This window comes from Taeniopygia guttata, chromosome 32 (assembly GCF_048771995.1).
Source record: "Taeniopygia guttata chromosome 32, bTaeGut7.mat, whole genome shotgun sequence".
In the NCBI taxonomy this organism is placed as follows: Eukaryota; Metazoa; Chordata; class Aves; order Passeriformes; family Estrildidae; genus Taeniopygia; species Taeniopygia guttata.
In genome coordinates, this window is record NC_133057.1 from 1,185,139 (window position 1) to 1,207,886 (window position 22,748).

Consider the following 22,748-nt stretch of genomic DNA (forward strand, 5'->3'; position numbering starts at 1 on the left):
CCACCTGTCCCACCTGGCCGGTGTCACCTGTCCACCCTCACCTGAGGTCCCAAATCTTCAATTTTCCCCCTAAACCCCAAAATTTCCCCCTTCCGGCCTCGTGGTTTTGGGGCCAAATCCCTCAGGTTTGGGCTGGAAAAGCCAATTTTTGCCAAACCGCCATCTTCAACACAAATCCTCATTTTTAGGGTCTCAAATACTATTTTTTGGTGGAAAAAAAGATCAGTTTTAGTGACAAAAATGTTTATTTTATTCAAACATTCATTTTTAAGCTGAAATCCCTCATTTTATGCCCAAAACATACATTTAAAAAGTTAAAGCCTCATTTTGCACATAAATCCCCACTTCCTGCATCCAAAAAATCTTTAAAAGTCCAAATTTCATGTCTACATTTAAGAGATTCTTTTATTTGGCTCAAATTGTCAAATTTTAAGGTAAAGTCTGTATTTTTGGTGTTCAAAACCTCATTTTGGGCTCCAAACCCACATTTATAGGGCCAAAATTATTAATTTGGGGTCCAAATCTTCATTTTCCATGTTGGAGGCCAAAATCCACTTTAAATGAGAAAACCTCCAGTTTTAGGGTTCAAACCCCTCTTTTGGGCACGAAAAAAAATTTTTTGGGGTCCCAAACATCACTTTTAGGGCCAAAAGCCTCATTTTAGAACGTAAATTCTTCTTTTATAGGATCCGAAATTCCACCTTTGGGTGCAAACACTCATTTTTATGGCAGAAATCCACAGTTTTAGGATTCAAACCAAGTTTTAGGGTGAAACATTTAATTTTTAGTATTTTTAGGAGGGTTTAAAGTTTTTTAGGGTAGAAAAATTGGATTTTTAGTGTCTCAAACTCCATTTTTTGTGCCAAAGCCTCAGTTCAGGGTCCAACCCCTCACTTTTGGGTCCAAATTCTCAACTTTAGGGTCCAATGCCTCTCTTGAAGTTAAAAACCTCAATTTTTAGACCCCCTTTTAAGGACAAAGCCCTCATTTTTTACAAAAAAACTCATTTTTGGGGTGCAAGTCATCATTTTAAATGTCCATTCCTGCTTTTTGGGGAGAAAACCCTTCATTTTTAGCGCCCAATCACTCATTTTTTTGGACCAAACACCTTTTTTGGGGCCAAATCTCTCTTTTTTGGGACCACCCCCTTTTTAGCGGGCCAAAGTGATTAATTTTAAGGCCACACTCCCTGCTTTTGGCACAAAAGTCTCATTTTTGGTGGTTGAAATCCCATTTATAGGCCAAAAACTTTGAATTTAGGGACACATCCCTCAATTTTAAGGTCAAAATCTTCAACTTTGGACCCAAATTCTGCTGTTTTGGAGCCATCCGCCGTCCCCAAGCTGAATTTTTGGGTCATTTTAAACAATTTTTGGGTCCAAATTCCCCTTTCTGAGGCCTCCTCAGCCCCCCCCCTTCAGCTCCCGCCGTTGCCATGGCAACGGGCCCGCCGCGCCCTGCCCTGACGTCACGGCAGCGCCGGCCAATCAGAGCGCGGCTCGGCCGTTGTTGCTGGGGGAGGGTCACGTGGGAGGGGAGGGGCGCGTGGGGGGCCACGTGACCCCGCGTGCAAATCCCAAATTTCCCTCAGAAATTCCCGATTTTCTCGTTTAAATCCCAAATTTCCTCTCACAACCCCCAAATTTCCTCACACGAATCCCAAATTTCCCATCCAAACCCCAAATTTCCTCACCCGAATCCCAACTTTCCCATCCAAACCCCAAATTCCCCACACAAACCCCAAATTTCCCCACAAAAATCCCAAATTTCCCCACACAAACCCCAAATTTCCCCACACAAATCCCAAATTTCCCCATTTAAACCCCAAATTCCCCCGTTTAAACCCCAAATTCCCCCGTTTAACCCCCAAATTTCCCGGTGCAGATCCTCCCTCCCCACCCCCCCTTGCGAGAAGCCCCTCCCCAATAAACCCCGCCCCCAGGAGCCCCTCCCCAATAAGCCCCGCCCCCAGGAGCCCCTCCCCAACAAGCCCCTCCCCCAGGAGCCCCTCCCCCCGGCACACGCGCGTGCCAGGCCGCCCCTCCCCCTCCCCTCCGGGCACCGATGGGTTAAACACGGCCCCTCCCCCACCCCGCGCCCCTCCCCCACACCCTGAAATTACCCGGGGGGCGGGGCCAGGCCGGGAGGGGGCGGGGCCAGCGCCAGGCGAGGCCACGCCCCCCTTTGGGCACGTGCGGTCCCGCGCGCTGCCCGAGGGGAGGGGGAGAGGAGGGGCGGGGCTTGGCGGAGGTGCCGCGCGCCGATTGGTCGGCGCTGGGACGGGGCTTCTGCCATTGGCTGCAGCGCGGTGTCCCCAGGGTGGCCCCGCCCCTTGCGGAGCCGGCGCGCCCCCTGCTGGGCGCGGAGCTGCGCTGCAACGGGCCCAGTATGGGGTAAACTGGTCCCAGTATCGGGTTAAACTGGTCCCAGTATGGGCTTAAACTGGTCCCAGTATGGGCTTAAACTGGTCCCAGTGTGGGCTTAAACTGGTCCCAGTATGGGCTTAGACTGGTCCCAGTATGGGCTTAAACTGGTCCCAGTGTGGGCTTAAACTGGTCCCAGTATGGGCTTAAACTGGTCCCAGTACTGGGTTAAACTGGTTCCAGTATGGTCTTAAACTGGTCCCAGTGTCGGCTTAAACTGGTCCCAGTATGGGTTTAAACTGGTCCCAGTGTCCGCTTAAACTGGTCCCAGTATCGGGTTAAACTGGTCCCAGTGTGGGCTTAAACTGGTCCCAGTATGGGCTTAAACTGGTCCTAGTGTGGGCTTAAACTGGTCCCAGTATGGGCTTAGACTGGTCCCAGTATGGGCCTAAACTCCCAATATTGGCCTAAACTAGTCCCAGTATGGGTTAAACTGGTCCCAGTACTGGCTTAAACTGGTCCCAGTATCGGGTTAAACTGGTCCCACTATTGTCTTAAACTGGTCCCAGTGCCGGCTTAAACTGGTCCCAGTATGGGCTTAAAGTGCTCCCAGTGCCGGCTTAAAATGGTCCCAGTGTGTCCCAGTGCCTTCCAGTCCCAGTACTGGCTTAAACTGGTCCCAGTACCAGATTCTACTGGTCCCAGTGCCTCCCAGTACCACCTTATACTGGTCCCAGTGCCTCCCAGTCCCCGTGTCACCCTGTACTGGTTGTACTACCAGCTCATACTGGTCTCAGGCTCTCCCAGTACTGGACTGTACTGGTCCCAGTGTGTCCCAGTGCCACCCAGTCCCAGTCCCTCTGTCACCCTAGACTGGGCCCGGTATTCCCAGTATGGTTCTATACTGGTCCCAGTGCCATTCACTGTTATCTCATCCTATTCCAGTCCATCCCAGTCCACCTTAACCCATCCCAGTCCATCCCAGTTCCTCCCAGTCCATCCCAGTCACCCCCCAATCCCTCCCAGTCCACCCCAGTTCCTCCCAGTCTCTCGCAGTCTCTCCCAATGCCCCCAGTCTATCCCAGTCCCTCCCAGTCCATTCCAGTCCCCCCCAATCCCTCCCAGTTCTCCCAGTCTATCCCAGTTTCCCCCCAGTCCCCCCCCAGTCTCAGTTCTCCCAGTCCATCCCAGTCCCCCCAGTCCATCCCAGTCCCCCCCAGTCCATCCTAGTCCCCCCCAATCCCCCCCAGTCCCTCCCAGTCCATCCCAGTTTCGCCCCAGTCCCCCCCCAGTCCCAGTTCTCCCAGTCCCCCCAATCCCTCCCAATCCCTCCCAGTCGATCCCAGTCCCCCCAATCCCTCCCAGTCCATCCCAGTTCCCCCAGTCCCCCCAATCCCTCCCAGTCCCCCCCAGTCCCCCCCAGTCCATCCCAGTCCATCCCAGTCCATCCCGGCCGCCGCGGTGGGCGTGGCCTCGATGCGAAGTGGGCGTGGCCTCTCCATATACGGTCACACTCGGTGGGCGTGGCCCGGCGGCGGAGGGGGCGGTCCCTCCCTCGGTGGGCGTGGCCCGGTCTCGGAGGGGGCGGTCCCTCCCTCGGTGGGCGTGGCCCGGTCTCTGAGGGGGCGGTCCCTCCCTCGGTGGGCGTGTCCTTGCCGCGCGCGGGGGGCGTGGCCGTGGCCGTGGGGGGCGTGTCCGGGGGCGTGTCCGCGCGGGCGGGGCGCGCGGCTCTCGGGTCCTTTGTTTGAGCGAGGCCGGAGCCGCGGAGCCGCCGCAGCGCCGGGGCCGGGCCGGGACCCCCGGGACCCCCGGGACCCCCCCGCACCCGGCACCCCCCGGCAGCGCCCCCGGCACCGCACCGGCACCGGCAGCGCGCCCGCACACCGGCACCGCCAGCGCCGCAGGTACCGCGGGGCCGGGGCAGCGGCGGGGGCAGCGCGGCCGGGCCGCGGCCTGAGGGGAGGAGGAGGAGGAGGAGGAGGAGGAGAGGAGGAGGAAGGGGGAAGGGGGGGTGAGGGGTGAGGGGGTTTGTGTGGGGAGGGGGTGTCAGGTGGGGGGGGTTGGGTGGGGGGGAGCGTGAGGGGAATTTGGGGGGGTGTGAGGGGAATTTAGGGGAACCGTGAGGGGAATTATGGGGGCAGTGTGAGGGGAATTTGGGGGGGTTGCGAGGGGAATTATGGGGGGGCTGGGCTGGCGGGGGGCTCAGAGTGGAATTTGGGGGGGTCCGGCCTTGTTGGGGTGAATTGAGGGGATTTTGGGGAGGGGGCATCAAACCTGAGGGGAATTTTGGGGGGGGGGGGTTCAGGGCTGAGGGGAATTTGGGGGGGAGCGTGAGGGGAATTTGGGGGGGTGTGAGGGGAATTTGGGGGGGTGTGAGGGGAATTTGGGGGGAGCGTGAGGGGAAATTGGGGGGGAGCGTGAGGGGAATTTGGGGGGGGGTGTGAGGGGAATTATGGGGGGAGTGTGAGGGGAATTTGGGGGGAGCGTGAGGGGAATTATGGGGGGGGAGTGTGAGGGGAATTTGGGGGGAGTGTGAGGGGAATTTAGGGGGGTCCGGCCTTGTTGGGGTGAATTGAGGGGATTTTGGGGAGGGGGCGTCAAAGCTGAGGGGAATTTTGGGGGGGGGTCAAACCTGAGGGGAATTTTGGGGGGGGGGGTCAGGGCTGAGGCAGATTTGAGGGGGGGGCAGGGCTGAGGTAAATTTGGGGGTGTCCGGCCTTGTTGGGGTGAATTGAGGGGATTTTGGGGAGGGGGTGTCAAACCTGAGGGGAATTTTGGGGGGGGGGGTCAAACCTGAGGGGAATTTTGGGAGGGGGGTCAAACCTGAGGGGAATATTTGGGGGGGTCAGGGCTGAGGGGGATTTGAGGGGGGGTAAAGTGGGGGGGGGTTTGAGGTGGGGGGAGTAAAATTTGGGGTGAAACTGAGGGGGTTTGGGAAATTGAGGTGGAATTGGGGGGGGTCAGAGCAGAGGTAAAATGGGGGGGCTCAAATCTGAGGGGAAATTGGGGGGGCTGATTAAAATTTGGGGGTCTGGGCTGGGGGGGTCAGAGCTGAGGTGAAATTGGGGGGGGTCTGGTCCTGTTTTGGGTGATTTTGGGGGGGTTCTGTTAAAATTGGGGGGGTCTGGTCCTGTTTTGGGTGATTTTGGGGGGGTTCTGTTAAAATTGAGGTGAAGTGGGGGGGTCTCACCTGGAGGGGGTCGTGGTGAGCGGAATTTGGGGGGGCTCAATTAAAATTTGGGGGTTTGGGCTCGGGGGGGGTCAAACCTGAGGTGAAATCGGGGGGGGGCCAGCGCAACTTTTGGGGGGGGCACCTTTAGTGACCCCCAACCCTTCTGTGCCTCAGTTTCCCTTTTTTAGGGGGTGTTTGTCTTATTTTTATTTTGGGGGGGCACAGGGAGGTTTTGGGGGTCACGGGGGGGTCTTGTAGGGGTCTGGGGGGGCTCTGGGAGGTTTGAGGTGTGTGAGGGGTATTTGGGGGTGTCAGGAAGGGGCCGGGTGGAATTTGGGGGGGTCTGGGGGGGGTTTTGGGGTGTCAGGAGAGGGTTTGGGGGTGTCAGAGGGTCTGGGAGGATTTGGGGGGGCTCAGGGAGGGATTTGGGGGTGTTGGGGGCGCTGAGAGGTTTTTTAGGGGAGGGTCTGGGGGGTTTTGGGGTGTCTGGGGGGGGTCAGAAGGGGAGGGGTCAGTTCCTGCAGCCATATTGGGGTGTAGCCCCTTCCTGACCCCCCTAAAATGCACCTGGGACCCCCCAAAATGCACCTGGGACCCCTAAAACCATATCTGGGAACCCCAAAATACACCTGGGACCCCTAAAACCATACCTGGGACCCCCCAAACTGCACCTGGGACCCCCTAAAATGCACCTGGGACCCCCTAAAATGCACCTGGGACCCCCTAAAACCATACCTGGGAACCCCAAAGTACACCTGGAACCCCCCAAAATTCAGCTGGGAGCCCCCAAACACACCTGAAACCCCCCCCAAAACATACTGGGGAACCCCCAAACACACCTGGGACCCCCCAAAACACACCTGGGACCCCTAAAACCATACCTGGGAACCCCAAAATACACCTGGAACCCACCAGATCACACCTGGGACCCCTAAAACCACACCTGGGACCACCCAAAATGCACCTAGGACCCCCCCAAATCACACCTGAACCCCCCCCAAAACACGCCGGGACCCCCAAAACACACCTGGGAACCCCAAAATACACCTGGGACCCCCCAAATCACACCTGAGTCCCCCCAAACACACCTGGGACCTCCCAAACACACCTGGGACCCCTAAAATGCACCTGGGAGCCACTGCAACACATCTGGGACCCCCAAAATGCAGCTGGGACCCCGAAAAACACACCTGAACCCCCCCAAAACACAGCTGGGACCCCCAAAAGACACCTGGGACCCCTAAAACCATTCCTGGGAACCCCAAAATACACCTGGAACCCCCCAAAACACACCTGGGACCCCCCAAAACACACCTGGGCCCCTCCCAAATTATACCTGGGACCCCTAAAACCGCATCTGGGAACCCCCAAAACACACCTGGGACCCCCTAAAACCATTCCTGGGAACCCCAAAATGCACCTGGGACCCCTAAAACTGTACCTGGGACCTCTAAAACCACACCTGGGACCCCCCAAATCACACCTGGGACCCCTAAAACCATTCCTGGAACCCCCAAAACACACCTGGAACCCCTAATACTGTACCTGGGACCCCTAAAACCACACCTGGGACCACCCAAAACGCGCCTGGGACCCCGAAAAACACACTTGGGACCACAAAAAACACACCTGAACCCCCCTAAAACACACCTGGGACCCCCAAATCACACCTGGGACCCCTAAAACCACACCTGAGCCCCCCCGTGCCCCCCCGCCAGGGCGCCCCGGGCCGGGCTGGGTGCGGCCTCCTGATAAGGCGGGTGTGGGAGCACTGGGAGGGACTGGGAGCACTGGGAGGGACTGGGAGGGACTGGGAGGGACTGGAGCCGGGGCCAAGGGTGAAGGCTGCACTGGGAGCGGGGTAAGGGCTGTACTGGGAGCACTGGGAGGGACTGGGAACGGGGTAAGGGCTGTACTGGGAGCACTGGGAGGGACTGGGAACGGGGTAAGGGCTGTACTGGGAGCACTGGGAGTGGGGTAAGGGCTGTACTGGGAGCACTGGGAGCACTGGGAACGGGGTAAGGGCTGTACTGGGAGCACTGGGAGCACTGGGAACGGGGTAAGGGCTGTACTGGGAGCACTGGGAGCACTGGGAGCAGGGTAAGGGCTGTACTGGGAGCACTGGGAACAGGGTAAGGCCTGTACTGGGAGCACTGGGAACGGGGTAAGGGCTGTACTGGGAGCACTGGGAATGGGGTAAGGGCTGTACTGGGAGCACTGGGAGCACTGGGAATGGGGTAAGGGCTGTACTGGGAGCACTGGGAGCACTGGGAACGGGGTAAGGGCTGTACTGGGAGCACTGGGAGTGGGGTAAGGGCTGTACTGGGAGCACTGGGAGCGGGGTAAGGGCTGTACTGGGAGCACTGGGAGCACTGGGAGCGGGGTAAGGGCTGTACTGGGAGCACTGGGAGCACTGGGAGTGGGGTAAGGGCTGTACTGGGAGCACTGGGAGCACTGGGAGTGGGGTAAGGGCTGTACTGGGAGCACTGGGAGCACTGGGAGCAGGGTAAGGGCTGTACTGGGAGCACTGGGAACAGGGTAAGGCCTGTACTGGGAGCACTGGGAACGGGGTAAGGGCTGTACTGGGAGCACTGGGAATGGGGTAAGGGCTGTACTGGGAGCACTGGGAGCACTGGGAATGGGGTAAGGGCTGTACTGGGAGCACTGGGAGCACTGGGAACGGGGTAAGGGCTGTACTGGGAGCACTGGGAGTGGGGTAAGGGCTGTACTGGGAGCACTGGGAGCGGGGTAAGGGCTGTACTGGGAGCACTGGGAGCACTGGGAGCGGGGTAAGGGCTGTACTGGGAGCACTGGGAGCGGGGTAAGGGCTGTACTGGGAGCACTGGGAGCACTGGGAGCGGGGTAAGGGCTGTACTGGGAGCACTGGGAGGGACTGGGAGCACTGGGAGTGGGGTAAGGGCTGTACTGGGAGCACTGGGAGCGGGGTAAGGGCTGTACTGGGAGCACTGGGAGAGGGGTAAGGGCTGTACTGGGAGCACTGGGAGCACTGGGAACGGGGTAAGGGCTGTACTGGGAGCACTGGGAACGGGGTAAGGGCTGTACTGGGAGCTCTGGGAATGGGGTAAGGGCTGTACTGGGAGCACTGGGAGCACTGGGAGTGGGGTAAGGGCTGTACTGGGAGCACTGGGAACGGGGTAAGGGCTGTACTGGGAGCACTGGGAGTGGGGTAAGGGCTGTACTGGGAGCACTGGGAGCACTGGGAGTGGGGTAAGGGCTGTACTGGGAGCACTGGGAGCACTGGGAGCGGGGTAAGGGCTGTACTGGGAGCACTGGGAGCACTGGGAGTGGGGTAAGGGCTGTACTGGGAGCACTGGGAGCACTGGGAGCGGGGTAAGGGCTGTACTGGGAGCACTGGGAGCACTGGGAGTGGGGTAAGGGCTGTACTGGGAGCACTGGGAGCAGAAGGTGTTTGTGTACTGGGAGCACTGTGTGAATCTTTACTGGGAGCACTGGGAGCTGGGAGTGAGGGTTACTGGTGTTACTGGGAGTGAGGGTTACTGGTGTTACTGGGGATACTGGGAACGGCTGCTACTGCTCATACTGGGGACACTGGGAGCAGCAGTACTGGTCATACTGGGAACACCTGGAGCAGCGGTACTGGTCATACTGGGAGCACTGAGGATAGCAGTACTGGTCATACTGGGAACAGTGGTACTGGTCATACTGGGAGCACTGGGAGCAGCGGTACTGGTCATACTGGGAGCACTGGGATCATACTGGTCATACTGGGGATACTGGGATCATACTGGGGATACTGGGATCATACTGGTCATACTGGGGATACTGGGATCATACTGGGGATACTGGGATCATACTGGTCATACTGGGGATACTGGGATCATACTGGGGATACTGGGATCATACTGGGGATACTGGGATCATACTGGGAGCACTGGGAGCAGTGGTACTGGTCATACTGGGAGCACTGGGAGCAGTGGTACTGGTCATACTGGGAGCACTGGGAGCAGCGGTACTGGTCATACTGGGAGCAGCGGTACTGGTTATACTGGGATCATACTGGTCATACTGGGAGCACTGGGAGCAGCGGTACTGGTCATACTGGTCATACTGGGATCATACTGGTCATACTGGGAACACTGGGATCATACTGGTCATACTGGGAGCAGCGCCCTGAGCCCTGCTGGTCCCAGTACGGCACTGGGGGGGGGAGGGGGCTCCCAGTGCTCCCAGTGCTCCCAGTAAGGCTCTGCCCCCCCCTCCCCCCCCCAGGCCATGGCTGGCGCGTAGCCCCTCCCCCACCGGACCGGACCGGACCCTCGGACACGTGAGTGTCACCTGTCACCTGGCCAGGTGTGTGTGTGTGTGTGACACCGGGTGTGACAGTGTCACCTGGCCAGGTGTGTGTGTGTGTGTGACAGTGTCACCTGGCCAGGTGTGACAGTGTCACCTGGCCAGGTGTGTGTGTGTGTGACAGTGTCACCTGGCCAGGTGTGACAGTGTCACCTGGCCAGGTGTGTGTGTGTGTGACAGTGTCACCTGGCCAGGTGTGTCTGTGTGTGTGTGTGTGACAGTGTCACCTGGCCAGGTGTGTGTGTGTGTGACAGTGTCACCTGGCCAGGTGTGTGTGTGTGTGACAGTGTCATCTGTGCAGGTGTGACAGTGTCACCTGGCCAGGTGTGTGTGTGTGTGACACCGGGTGTGACGGTGGTGCACACCTGTGTTGTACAGAGAAGACACTGTCACACCTGTGTCACCCCCTCAGGACAGTGTCACACCTGTGTCACATCCACGACACAGTGTCACACACACATTATACACCTGTGTCACCCCCAGAGGACAGTGTCATCCCCTTGTCATTTGTCTAGGACACTGTCACACCTGTGTCACCCCCACAGGACTGTGTCACACCTGTGTCACCTCTCTAGGACACTGTCACACCTGTGTCACCCCTACAGGACACTGTCACATCCATGTCACCCTCTCAGGACACTGTCAGGGACACCCCGGGGACACCCCAATGTCACAGGGACACCCCGGGGACACCCCAATGTGACAGGGACACCCTGGGGACACCCTGGGGACACCCCGGGGACACCCCAATGTCACAGGGACACCCTGGGGACACCCTGGGGACACCCTGGGGACACCCCAATGTCACAGGGACACCTTGGGGACATCCTGGGGACACCCTGGGGACACCCCAATGTCACAGGGACACCCTGGGGACACCCTGGGGACACCCCGGGGACACCCCAATGTCACAGGGACACCCTGGGGACACTCTGGGGACACCCCGATGTCACAGGGACACCCCCAGGGACACCCCAATGTCCCAGGGACACCCCGATGTCACAGGGACACCCTGGGGACACCCCGGGCCGCCCCAGGCAGGGGACAGCGGTGACACGGGTGTCACAGGCGCGCGTCCGGCTGCGCGTTGTCATGCGTGGGGTCACACGCGTGTGCAGGCGTGTCACCGTCCCCAGGTGTCCCCTGTCCTCAGCTCACCCTGGCCGTCCCCGTGTCACCCCGTGTGCCGCCCCATGTGTCCCCAAATGTCCCCAGGTGCCCTCCCCGTGTCCCCAGGTGTCCCCACGTCTGTCCCTGTGTGTCCTCGTGTGTCCTTGTGTGTCCCCAGGTGCCCTCTCCGTGTCACCATGTGCCCTTGTGTGTCCTCCATGTCCCCCCGTGTCCTTTGTTTGTGTCCCCCCATGTCCCCCAGTGTCCCCTTGTGTCCCCCCCAAAGTCACCCGTGTCCCCCCCGTGTCCCCCATCCCGTGTCCCCATTGTCCCCCCGTGTCCCCCTCCGTGTCCATCCCTATTGTTCCCCCATTGTTGCCCCATTGTCCCCCCCTCCGTGTGTCCCCCCATTTTCCCCCATGTCCCCCTCATTGTCCCCCATGTCCCCCCCAATATCCCCCCAATGTCCCCCCCATTGTCCCCCCCATTGTCCCCCCCAATGTCCCCCCCAATGTGCCCCCCAATGTCCCCCCCTTGTCCCCCTGTGTCCCCCATCCCCTGTCCCCATTGTCCCCCCATTTTCCCCCCAGTGTCTCCCCATTGTCCCCCCATTGTCCCCCCATTGTCCCCCCGTGTCCCCCCCAATGTCCCCCCCAATGTCCCCCCCAATGTCCCCCAATGTCCCTCCCATGTCCCCCATCCCCTGTCCCCAATGTCCCCCACATTGTCCCCCCCATTTCCCCCCCATTGTCCCCCCCAATGTCCCCCTGTGTCCCCCATCCCGTGTCCCCAATGTCCCCCCATTGTCCCTTCCAATGTCCCCCCGTGTCCCCCCCGTTGTCCCCCTGTTGTGCCCCAATGTCCCCCCATTGTCCCCCCGTGTCCCCCCAATGTCCCCTCATTGTCCTCCCCGTGTCCCCCATCCCCTGTCCCTAATGTCCCCCCCATTGTCCCCCCACTGTCCACCCCGTGTCCCCCCTGTGTCCCCTATCCCCTGTCCCCAATGTCCCCTTCGTTGTCCCCCCGTGTCCCCCCCAATGTCCCCCCAATGTCCCCCCCGTGTCCCTCATTGTCCCCCCCACTGTCCCACCCGTGTCCCCCTTAATGTCCCCCCCAATGTCCCCCTCATTGTCCCCCTATTGTCCCCCCGTGTCCCCCCATTGTCCCCCTAATGTCCCCCCGTGTCCCCCCAGTGTCCCTTTCAATGTCCCCCCCATTGTCCCCCCATGTCTCCCCCATTGTCCCCCCCATTGTCCCCCCAATGTCCCCCCAATGTCCCCCCCAATGTCCCCCTGTGTCCCCCCATTGTCCCCCCATTTTCCCCCAATGTCCCCCCATTGTCTCTCTAATGTCCCCCACTGTCCACTCCATGTCCCCCATCCCCTGTCTCCAATGTTCCCCCCCCCATTGTCCCCCCCGTGTCACTCCCATTGTCCCCCCATTGTCCCCCCATTGTCCCCCCCAATGTCCCCCCCGTGCCCCCCATTGTCCCCCCCATTGTCCCCCCATGTCTCCCCCAATGTCCCCCCAGTGTGCCCCCAATGTCCCCCCTGTATCCCCCCCATTGTCCCTTCCAATGTTCCCCCCATTGTCCCCCCATTGTCCCCCCCAATGCCCCCCCACTGTCCCCCCATGTCCCCCCCCATTGTCCCCCGTGTCCTCCTCATTGTCCCCCCATTGTCCCCCCCAATGTCCCCCCCCATCCCCTGTCCCCAATGTCCCCCCAATGTCCCCCCATGTCCCCCCATTTTCCCCCAATGTCCCCCCGTGTCACTCCCATTGTCCCCCCCCCGTGTCCCCCCCCCGGGATTCCCCCTCCCCCCCGCCCGTCACGGGCATCCGCTGACGTCACGGGGGGCGGGGAGGGGACACCCACGCGGGTGTGACTCACGGTGCCACCACGCGGGACAGGACAGGACACACCGGGCCGGTGTCACCACGCGGTGCCACCACCGGGACAGGACACCGGACAGCGGGAGGGGTGAGGGACGGCGTGGGGCGGTCACTCATGGTGTGGGGCGGTCACTCGTGGCGTGGGGCGGTCACTCGTGGCATGGGGGGGGCACTGTGGCGTGGGGCGGTCACTCGTGGCGGGGGGGGGGGCGTGGCTATGCAGGGGACACGCGAGTGTGGCCGTGGGTCAGTGTGGCCGTGGGTCACTCTGGTCATTGGCCACTGGTGGCTGTGGGTCACTGTGGTTATTGGTCACTGGTGGCTGTGGGTCACTCTGGTTATTGGTCACTGGTGACCGTGGGTCTGCCTGGCCATTGGTCACTCTGGCTGTGGGTCACTCTGGTTATTGGTCACTGGTGTCTGTGGGTCAGTGTGGCCGTGGGTCAGTGTGGTCACTCTGGCCATGGGTCTCTGGTGACCGTGGGTCACTCTGGTTGTTGGTCGCTCTGGCTGTGGGTCACTCTGGTTATTGGTCACTCGTGGCTGTGGGTCACTCTGGTTATTGGTCACTCTGGTTATTGGTCACTCGTGGCTGTGGGTCACTCGTGGCTGTGGGTCACTCGTGGCTGTTGGTCACTCGTGGCTGTGGGTCACTCTGACCGTGGGTCACTGGTGACTGTGGGTCACTCTGGTTATTGGTCACTCTGTTTGTTGGCCACTGGTGATCGTGGGTCACTCTGGCTGTTGGTCACTCCGGCCGTGGGTCACTCTGGCTGTTGGTCACTCGTGGCTGTGGGTCACAGGTGTGTGACCATGGGTCTGCCTGGCCATGGGTCACTCGTGTCTGTGGGTCAGTGTGGCTGTTGGTGCCTCCGGCTGTTGGTCACTCTGGTTATTGGTCACTCGTGTCTGTGGGTCACTCTGGTCATGGGTCAGTGTAGTTGGTCACTCTGGTTATTGGTCACTGGTGGCCGTGGGTCACTCTGGTTGTTGGTCATGCGTGTCTGTGGGTCACTCGTGACTGTTGGTGCCTCCGGCTGTGGGTCACTCTGGTTATTGGTCACTGGTGGCCGTGGGTCACTCCGGCTGTTGGTCACTCCGGCCGTGGGTCACTCTGGCCATGGGTCACTCCGGCCGTGGTCACGGTGTTCGGGGTCACTCTGCTCGAGTGTCCCACGCGTGCGTCACGCGGTGCCGTGTCCCGAGTGTCCCCAAATGTCCCCGAGTGTCCCCCTGTCCTCGCGTGTCCCTCTGTCCCCGCGTGTCCCCAATTGTCCCTAATTGTCCCCCACTGTCCCCGCGTGTCCCCCTGTCCGGGTGTGTCCCCCTGTCCCCGCGTGTCCCCGAGTGTCCCCGTGTCCCCAATTGTCCCCAACTGTCCCCAATTGTCCCCAACTGTCCCCAATTGTCCCCGCGTGTCCCCGTCCCCTTCCCGCTCCCCGTGGGCGTCGCGGGCTGCCCTTGGCCACGCCCCTGCCCGTGACGTCACGGGAAGAACCCGAAATTCTCCCCCAGCTGTGCCCATGACGTCACATCTGGGGGCGGGGGAAGGCCCCACCCCTTCCAGTGTCCCCAAATGTCCCCAAATGTCCCCAAATGTCCCCAAATCCCGCCCGAGGCCTCTCCCCATTCAGCCCCACAGGGGGCGGGGCCCCGCCTTGCCCCGCCCTCCTCTCTGCTCATTGGTCAGCACCAGCCTGACCCCTCTCCCCATTGGTCGCACTCAGGCTGAGCCAGCGCCGGAACGGAGCGATGATTGGCTGCCAGGCGAGAGGCGCGCTGTGATTGGCCGGTTCCTGGAGAGCGTCGCGTCATCGGTGAGGGGGCGGGGCCTGGAGTGTAAGAAGTACCGCCCACTTCCGCACCACGTGATCGCGGCATCGCCCGCCGGGGGCGGAGCCCCAAAAGTGCCCCAAAATTGCCCTAAAAGTGCCCCAAAACTGCCCCAAAATTGCCCTAAAAGTGCCCTAAAAGTACCCCAGAACTGCCCCAGAAAGTGCCCCAAAATTGCCCTAAAAGTGCCCTAAAAGTACCCCGGAGCTGCCCCAAAAGGGCCCCAAAATTGCCCTAAAAGTGCCCTAAAAGTACCCCGGAGCTGCCCCAAAAGGGCCCCAAAATTGCCCTAAAAGTGCCCTAAAAGTACCCCGGAGCTGCCCCAAAAGGGCCCCAAAATTGCCCTAAAAGTGCCCCAAAACTGCCCCAGAATTGATCCAAAAAATGCCCCAGAACTGCCCCAGAAAGTGCCTCAAAATTGTCCTGAAAGTGCCCCAGAATTACCCTAAAAGTACCCCAAAATTGCCCTAAAAGTGCCCCAAAATTGCCCTAAAAGTGCCCCAAAAATGCCCCGGAACTGCCCCTAAAAGTGCCCCAAAATTGCCCCAGAACTGCCCCAGAAAGTGCCCCAGAATTACCCTAAAAGAATTGATCCAAAACTGCCCCAATATTGCCCCAAAACGGCCCCAAAATTGCCCTAAAAGTGCCCCAAAAGTGCCCCAGAATTGTCCCTAAAAGTGCCCCTGAATTGATCCAAAACTGCCCCAAAACTGCCCCAAAACTGCCCTAAAACTGCCCCAGAATTGCCCCAAGTGCCCCCTAAGTGCCCCCAGGTGCCCCCCAAGTGCCCCCAAGTGCCTCCAAGTGCCCCCCAAGTGCCCCCTAAGTGCCCCCCAAGTGCTCCCAGGTGCCCCCTAAGTGCCCCCAGGTGCCCCCTAAGTGCCCTCCAAGTGCCCCCAAGTGCCCCGTAAGTGCCCCAGGTTCCCCCCAAGTGCCCCCAATTGCCCCCACGGTGCCCCCCAATTGCCCCCTAAGTGCCCCCCAAGTGCCCCCAGGTTCCCCCCAAGTGCCCCCAATTGCCCCCACGGTGCCCCCCATTGCCCCCAGCTGCCCCCCAATTGCCCCCCAAGTGCCCCCAGTTGTCCCCCAAGTGTCCCCAGGTGCCCCCAGGTACTCCCTAAGTGCCCCCAATTGCCCCCCAAGTGCCCCCAGTTGTCCCCCAAGTGCCCCCCAAGTGCCCCCAAGTGCCCCCTAAGTGCCCCCAGGTACCCCCTAAGTGCCCCCAGCTACCCCTTAAGTGCCCCCAAGTGCCTCCCAGGTGCCCCCAATTGCCCCCCAGGTGCCCTCCAGGTGCCCCCGGTGCCCCCCAGGTGCCCCCTAAGTGCCCCCCCAGTGTCCCCCAGTGCCCCCCAGCTGCCCCCCAGGTACCCCCTAAGTGCCCCCAAGTGCCCCCAGGTGCCCCCCAAGTGCCCCCGGTGCCCCCCAATTGCCCCCTAAGTGCCCCCTAAGTGCCCCTTAAGTGCCCCCAATTGCCCCCCAATTGCCCCCGGTGCCCCCCAGGTGCCCCCTAAGTGCCCCCCAGGTGCCCAGGTGCCCCCTAAGTGCCCCCGGTGCCCCCTAAGTGCGGTCCCCGTGCAGGTGGATGCGGCAGTGAGGGAGGGGCCGCCCCCGCCCCCGCCCAGCAGCCGCCCCCTCCCCCCCCCACGGGGGGGCCACGGGGGGACCCAGCCCTGCCCCGCCCCACAAGTGGTGAGTGGGGGGCTCGGGGGGCTTTGGGGCTGTTTGTGGGGTCGTGGGGGGGCTTTGGGGGTCACAGGGGTGGTTTGGGGCAGTTTTGGGGATCTATGGGGCTGGTTTGGGGGTTATGGGGCTGTTTATGGGGTCATGGGGGGTCTGTGGGGCAGGGATGGATCAGTGGGGTGGGTCTATGGGGCAGGGATGGGTCTGTGGGGCAGGGATGGGTCTGTGGGGCAGGGATGGATCAGTGGGGCAGATCTGTGGGGCAGGGGTGGATCTACGGGGCAGGGATGGGTCTGTGGGGCGGGTCTGTGGGTCTGTGGGGCGGATCAGTGGGGCAGGGATGGATCAGTAGGGTGGGTGTGTGGGGCAGGGGTGGGTCTGTGGGTCTGTGGGGTGTATCTGTGGGTCTGTGGGGCGGGTCTGTGGATCTGTGGGGCAGCCCCACACCCCCTGTGCCCCCCAGGCCGATGCATCGCGCCGTGGAGCCCCTGGGGGGCCGGGCCGGACGCGACCCCTTCGCCGTGGGGAGCCTGGGCTGGGCCGGCTGCCCCCCACGGGCCTGGCTGCCCCCCAGGTGGGACCCCTGACCCCTGACCCCTAACTGACCCCCAACTGACCCCCCCCGACCCCCAACTGACCCCTCTGACCCCCAACTGACCCCTAACTGCCCCCCACGGGCCTGGCTGCCGCCCCCCAGGTGGGACCCACAACTGACCCCTGACGCACAACTGACCCCTCTGACCCACAACTGACCCCTCACTGACCCCTCTGACCCCTAACTGATCCCAACTGACCCCTAACTGACCCCCACTGACCCCCAACTGACCCCCCACTGACCCCTAACTGACCCCAAGGATCCCCATTTCTGGGGCTCTCTCCCCCATTTTTGGGGGTCTCTCCCCCATTTTTGGGGCTCTCTCCCTCATTTTCGGGGGGTCTCCCCCATTTTTGGGGCTCTCTCCCTCATTTTCGGGGGGTCTCCCCCATTTTGGGGGTCTCTGCCCCATTTTCACCCCCCCTCACTGCCCTGCCCCCCAGGTGCTCCCCCAGCCTCGGCCCGGCGCCGCTGCCCCCCCACCTGGCGCCCCCCCCCAGCGGAAATGGGGGGCCGCCCCTCCCCCACAAGGCCTTCTACCCCCCGGGGTAAGTGCTGACCCCCCCCCAAAATGTGTCACCCCAAAATCTGCACCCCAAAATGTGTCACCTGTACCCCAAAATACCCCAAAATGTGTCATTTCTACCCCAAAATGTGTCATTTATATCCCAAAATCTGTCACCTGCACCCCAAAATGTGTCACTTGTACCCCAAAATGTGTCATTTATACCCCAAAATGTGTCACCCCAAAATCTGCACCCCAAAATGTGTCATTTATACCCCAAAATGTGTCACCTGTACCCCAAAATGTGTCATTTATACCCCAAAATGTGTCCCCCCCATCCGAAAATGGGTCCTGATGGGGTTCCTATGGGGCTGAGCCCCCCCAGATCCCCATTTTGGGGGGTCCCTATGGGGCTGAGCCCCCCCAGATCCCCATTTTGGGGGGTCTCTATGGGGCTGAGCCCCCCAAAATGTCCCCCTGTCCCCCCAGAGCCCCCCCCGGGCCCCCCTGGACCCCCTCCAGGGCTGTGTTTGGGGGTCCCTATGGGGCAGAGCCCCCCCAGATCCCCATTTTGGGGGGGTCCCTATGGGCTGAGCCCCCCCAGATCCCCATTTTGGGGGGTCCCTATGGGGCAGAGCCCCCCCAGATCCCCATTTTGGGGGGTCCCTATGGGGCTGAGCCCCCCCAGATCCCCATTTTGGGGGGGTCCCCGTGCCCCCCACCCCACAGATGTCCCCCTGTCCCCCCAGAGCCCCCCCCCGGGCCCCCCTGGACCCCCTCCAGGGCTGTGTTTGGGGGTCCCTATGGGGCTGAGCCCCCCAGATCCCCGTTTTGGGGGGTCCCTATGGGGCTGAGCCCCACAGATGTCCCCCTGTGCCCCCAGAGCCCCCCCCCGGGCCCCCCTGGACCCCCTCCAGGGCTGTGTCCGGGCGCTGCAGCCGTGGGACCCCCCCGGCCCCGAGGCCACCCCCGAGCTGGAGGAGCCCCCGAGCTGCCACCACGGGCGGCACCGCGGCCACCGCAGCGGGGACATCGGCCACCGCAGCGGGGACATCGGCCACCGCAGCGGGGACATCGGCCACCGGCCTGGGGACATCGGCCACCGCAGCGGGGACATCGGCCACCGGCCTGGGGACGTCGGTCATCGGCCTGGGGACATCGGCCACCGGCCAGGGGACGTCAACCATCGCCTTGGGGACATCGGCCATCGCCTTGGGGACATCAGCCATCGTCACGGGGATGTTGGCCAACGCCACGGGGACATCGGTCACCGCCTTGGGGACATCAGCCACCGCCTTGGGGACATCGGCCACCGGCCTGGGGACGTCGGTCACCGCCTTGGGGACATCGGGCACCGGTCTGGGGACGTCGGGCACCGCCACGGGGATGTCGGCCATCGCCTTGGGGACATCGGGCACCGGCACGGGGACATCGGCCACCGCCACGGAGGGGACGGCGGCCACCGCGGGGACGTCATCGGTGGCCACCGAGGGGACATCGCCGCCCGCATCGGGCGCCTGCAGCAGGTGGGGACAGCGCGGGGACAGTGCGGGGACAGCAAGGGGACACTGGGGGGACATCAAGGGGACAGAGAGGGGACATTGAGAGGACATTGAGGTGACACTGGGGGGACATTGAGGGGACATCAAGGGGACAGTGAGGGGACACTGGGGGGATACTGGGGGGACAGCAAGGGGACAGTGCGGGGACATTGCAGGGGGACATTGGGGGGACATTGGGGGGACAGTGAGGGGACAGTGAGGGGACATTGCAGGGGGACATTGGGGGGACATTGTGGGGACAGTGAGGGGACATTACGGGGGGACACTGGAGGGATATCAAGTGGACAGTGAGAGGACATTGAGAGGACACAGAGGGGACATTGAGAGTGGATGCTGAGGGGACATTGCGGGGACAGTGAGGGGACAGTGGCGGGACATTGAGGGGGCACAGAGGAGATGTCAAGGGGACAGTGAGGGGACATTGAGGGGACACTGTGGGGATATTGACAGGACATTGGGAGAACTTTGAGGGGACATCAAGGGGACCCTGAAGGGACATTGAAGGGACATTGTGGGGACAGTGGTGGGACATTGAGGGGATGTTGAGGAGATGTCAAGGGGACAGTGAGGGGACATGGTGGGGACAGTTGGGAGGACATTGAGGGGATATCAAGTGGACATTGAGGGGTCATTGAGGGGACATTGAGGGGACACTGAGAGGACATGGAGGGGACATGGAGGGGACATTGATGGGACGTTTTGGGGATAATGGCGGGACATTGAGGGGACATTGAGGAGATCTCAAGGGGACAGTGGGGGGACAGTGGGGGGACATTGAGGGGACATTGAGGTGATAGTGTGGGGAAAGTGAGGGGACATTGAGAGAACACTGAGAGGACATTGGGGGGACATTGAGAGGACATTGAGGGGACATTGTGGGAACATCAAGGAGACACTGAGGGGACATTGGGGAGACATTGAGAGGACATTGAGGAGACAATGAGGGGATGTTGTGGGGACAGTGATGGAAGATTGAGGGGACATTGTGGGGACATGGAGGGGACAGTTGGGAGGACATTGAGGGGACAGTGGGGGGACATTGAGGTGATATTGAGGGGACACTGAGAGGACAGTGAGGGGACATGGAAGGGACATTGAGTGGACGTTGAGGGGACACTCAGAGGACATTGTGGGGACACTGAGGGGACAGTTGGGAGGACACTGAGGGGACAGTGGAGGGACATAGGGGGGATATCACGGGGACACTGAGAGAACTTCGAAGGGACATTGAGGGGACATTGTGGGGACACTGAGGGGACATTGAGAGAACTTTGAGGGGATGTTGAGAGGACATTGAGGGGTCATTGTAGGGGCACTGAGGGGTCATTGTGGGGACACTGAGGGGACACTGTGGGGGATATTGGGGGGACATTGAGGGAACATTGAGGTGACATTGAGGGAACATTGAGGGGACATTGAGGTGACATTGAAGGGACATTATGGGGACATTGAGGGGATATCAAGGCGACAGTGGGGGGACCTTGAGGTGACACTGTGGGGACATCAGGAGACATTGAGGGGACACTGAGAGGACATTGAGGGAACATTGTGAGAACATGGAGGGGACAGTGAGGGGACATGGAGGGGATATCAAGGGGACATTGTGGGGACATTAAGAGGACATGGAGGGGACACTGAGAAGACACAGAGGGGACATTGAGGGGACACTGAGAAGACACAGAGGGGACATTGAGGGGACACTGAGGGACATCCCTGGGGGCTGTCCCCTAGCTGTCCCTGTGTCCCTGGGGCTGTCCCTGTGTCCCTGGGGCTGTCCCTTGGAGTGTCCCCATGTCCCCGAGGTGTCCCCATGTCCCTGAGATGTCCCTGGGGGTGTCCCTGAGGTGTCCCTGGGGTGTCCCCGAGGTGTCCCTGAGGTGTCCCCATGTCCCCGAGGTGTTCCTGTGTCCCTGGGGGTGTCCCTGAGGTGTCCCCGAGGTGTCCCCGAGGTGTCCCTGAGGTGTCCCCCTGTCCCCAGGCCCAGCTCTGGAGTTTCCCCCCCAGCCCCGTGTCCCCCCCCCGGGCCCGGGCCCTGCCCCCCCTCCAGCAGGTCTGGAGCCTGCTGCACCCCGAGGTGAGGGGGCTGGGGGGCTGGGAGGGGTTTGGGGGGCTGGGGAGGGGGTTTGGGGGATTGGTGAAGGGGTTTGGGGGGTTAGAAGGGGATTTGGGGGGCTGGGGAGGGGATTTGTGGGATTTGGGGGGACTGGGGAAGGGGTTTGGGGGGCTGGGGAGGGGATTTGGGGGAGCTGGGGGGGATTGGGGGGGTTAGAGGTGGATTTGGGGGGCTGTGGAGGGGATTTGGGGGGGTTAGAGGGGGATTTGGGGGGCTGGGGAAGGGGTTTGGGGGGCTGGGGAGGGGATTTGGGGGATTGGGGAAGGGGTTTTGGGGGGTTAGAGGGGGATTTGGGGGGCTGGGGAGGGGATTTGGGGGGCTGGGGAGGGGTTTGGGGGGCTGGGGAGGGGATTTGGGGGGGTTAGAGGGGGATTAGGGGGATTAGAGGGGAATTTGGGGGGCTGGGGAGGGGATTTGGGGGGGGCTGGGGGGGATTTGTGGGGCTGGGGAGGGGTTTTGGGGGGGTTAGAGGGGGATTTGGGGGGTTAGAGGGGGATTCGGGGGGCTGGGGGGGATTTGGGGGTGTTTGGGGACAAATTTGGGGGGTCAAAGGTGCTGGGGGGCTGGGGAGGGGATTTTGGAGGTTCTGGGGGAAATTTGGGGGGGTTAAAGGGGCTGGGGGGGATTTTGGGGGGGTCAAAGGGTAATTGGGGGGCTGGGAGGGGATTTTGGGGGTGTTTGGGGGGATTTTGGGGGTGTTTGGGGGGATTTTGGGGGTATTTTGGGGGTGTTTGGGGGGATTTTGGGGGGTCTGGGGGGGATTTTGGGGTGTTTGAGGGGATTTTGGGGGTGTTTGGGGGGATTTTGGGGGATTTTGGGAAGAATTGGGGGAGGGGCTCAGAGGATCGTGGGGGGGTTTTGGGGAGGGGGCACTGGGAATGGGCCCAGACCTTACTGGGAGCACTGGGAATGGGGGGAGGGGGGGGTGGGGGTGATGCCGCCCCTCCCCCACCCCCCAACCCCCCCCCCCTTACCCCACCTCCCCTCCCCCCCCCCAGAAAAGGACCTTCCCCGCCAAAAGGGGGGGGGCGCAGCTGAAGAGGGGGGCGGCCCCCCCCGACCCCCCCGCGGGGCAGCCCCTCCCCCCCGCCCAGCCCCCCCCGCCCCCCCCCGAGGAGACGCCCACCCCCCTCAAACGGCGCCGCAGCGGCAGCCCCCAGGTGGGGGAGGGGCCGGAATTTGGGGGGGGGGTGGGAGGGGCTGGGGGGGGCACCGGGGGGTTTGGGGGGGGTAAAAATTGGGGTCAGGGGGGGTAAAATGGGGAGGGTGAAGGGGGGGCTGAAATGGGTCTGGGGGGTTTAAAGGGGAGTTGGGGGGGTGAAATGGGTCTGGGGGGGTGAAATGGGTCTGGGGGGGTGAAATGGGTCTGGGGGCTAAAATGGGTCTGGGGGGGTGAAATGGGTCTGGGGGGGTTTAAGGGGGAGTTGAGGGGGTTAAAATGGGTCTGGGGGGGGTGAAATGGGTCTGGGGGGTGAAATGGGTCTGGGGGGGTTTAAAGGGGAGTTGGGGGGGTGAAATGGGTCTGGGGGGGTGAAATGGGTCTGGGGGGCTGAAATGGGTCTGGGGGGTGAAATGGGTCTGGGGGGGTGA

At 61.6% G+C, this 22,748-nt stretch overlaps 1 protein-coding gene and 1 long non-coding RNA gene across 2 annotated transcripts; both read left to right on the forward strand.

The window, feature by feature from the left end:
• The first annotated feature begins 3,839 nt into the window (after window positions 1–3,839).
• LOC140681151 (uncharacterized) lies at window positions 3,840–18,337 on the forward strand. The gene is made up of 7 exons (XM_072920531.1): window positions 3,840–4,267; window positions 9,787–9,841; window positions 14,598–14,687; window positions 16,282–16,392; window positions 16,847–16,957; window positions 17,422–17,526; window positions 18,233–18,337. The coding sequence occupies exons 1-7, from the start codon at window positions 3,840–3,842 to the stop codon at window positions 18,335–18,337; spliced, it is 1,005 nt and encodes a 334-aa protein (XP_072776632.1).
• Window positions 18,338–18,812: 475 nt separating this feature from the next.
• Window positions 18,813–22,261, forward strand: LOC140681185 (uncharacterized). Its single transcript, XR_012052418.1, has 3 exons — window positions 18,813–19,009; window positions 21,024–21,119; window positions 22,157–22,261. It is a non-coding gene; the product is annotated as an uncharacterized lncRNA (long non-coding RNA).
• Window positions 22,262–22,748: the final 487 nt, after the last annotated feature.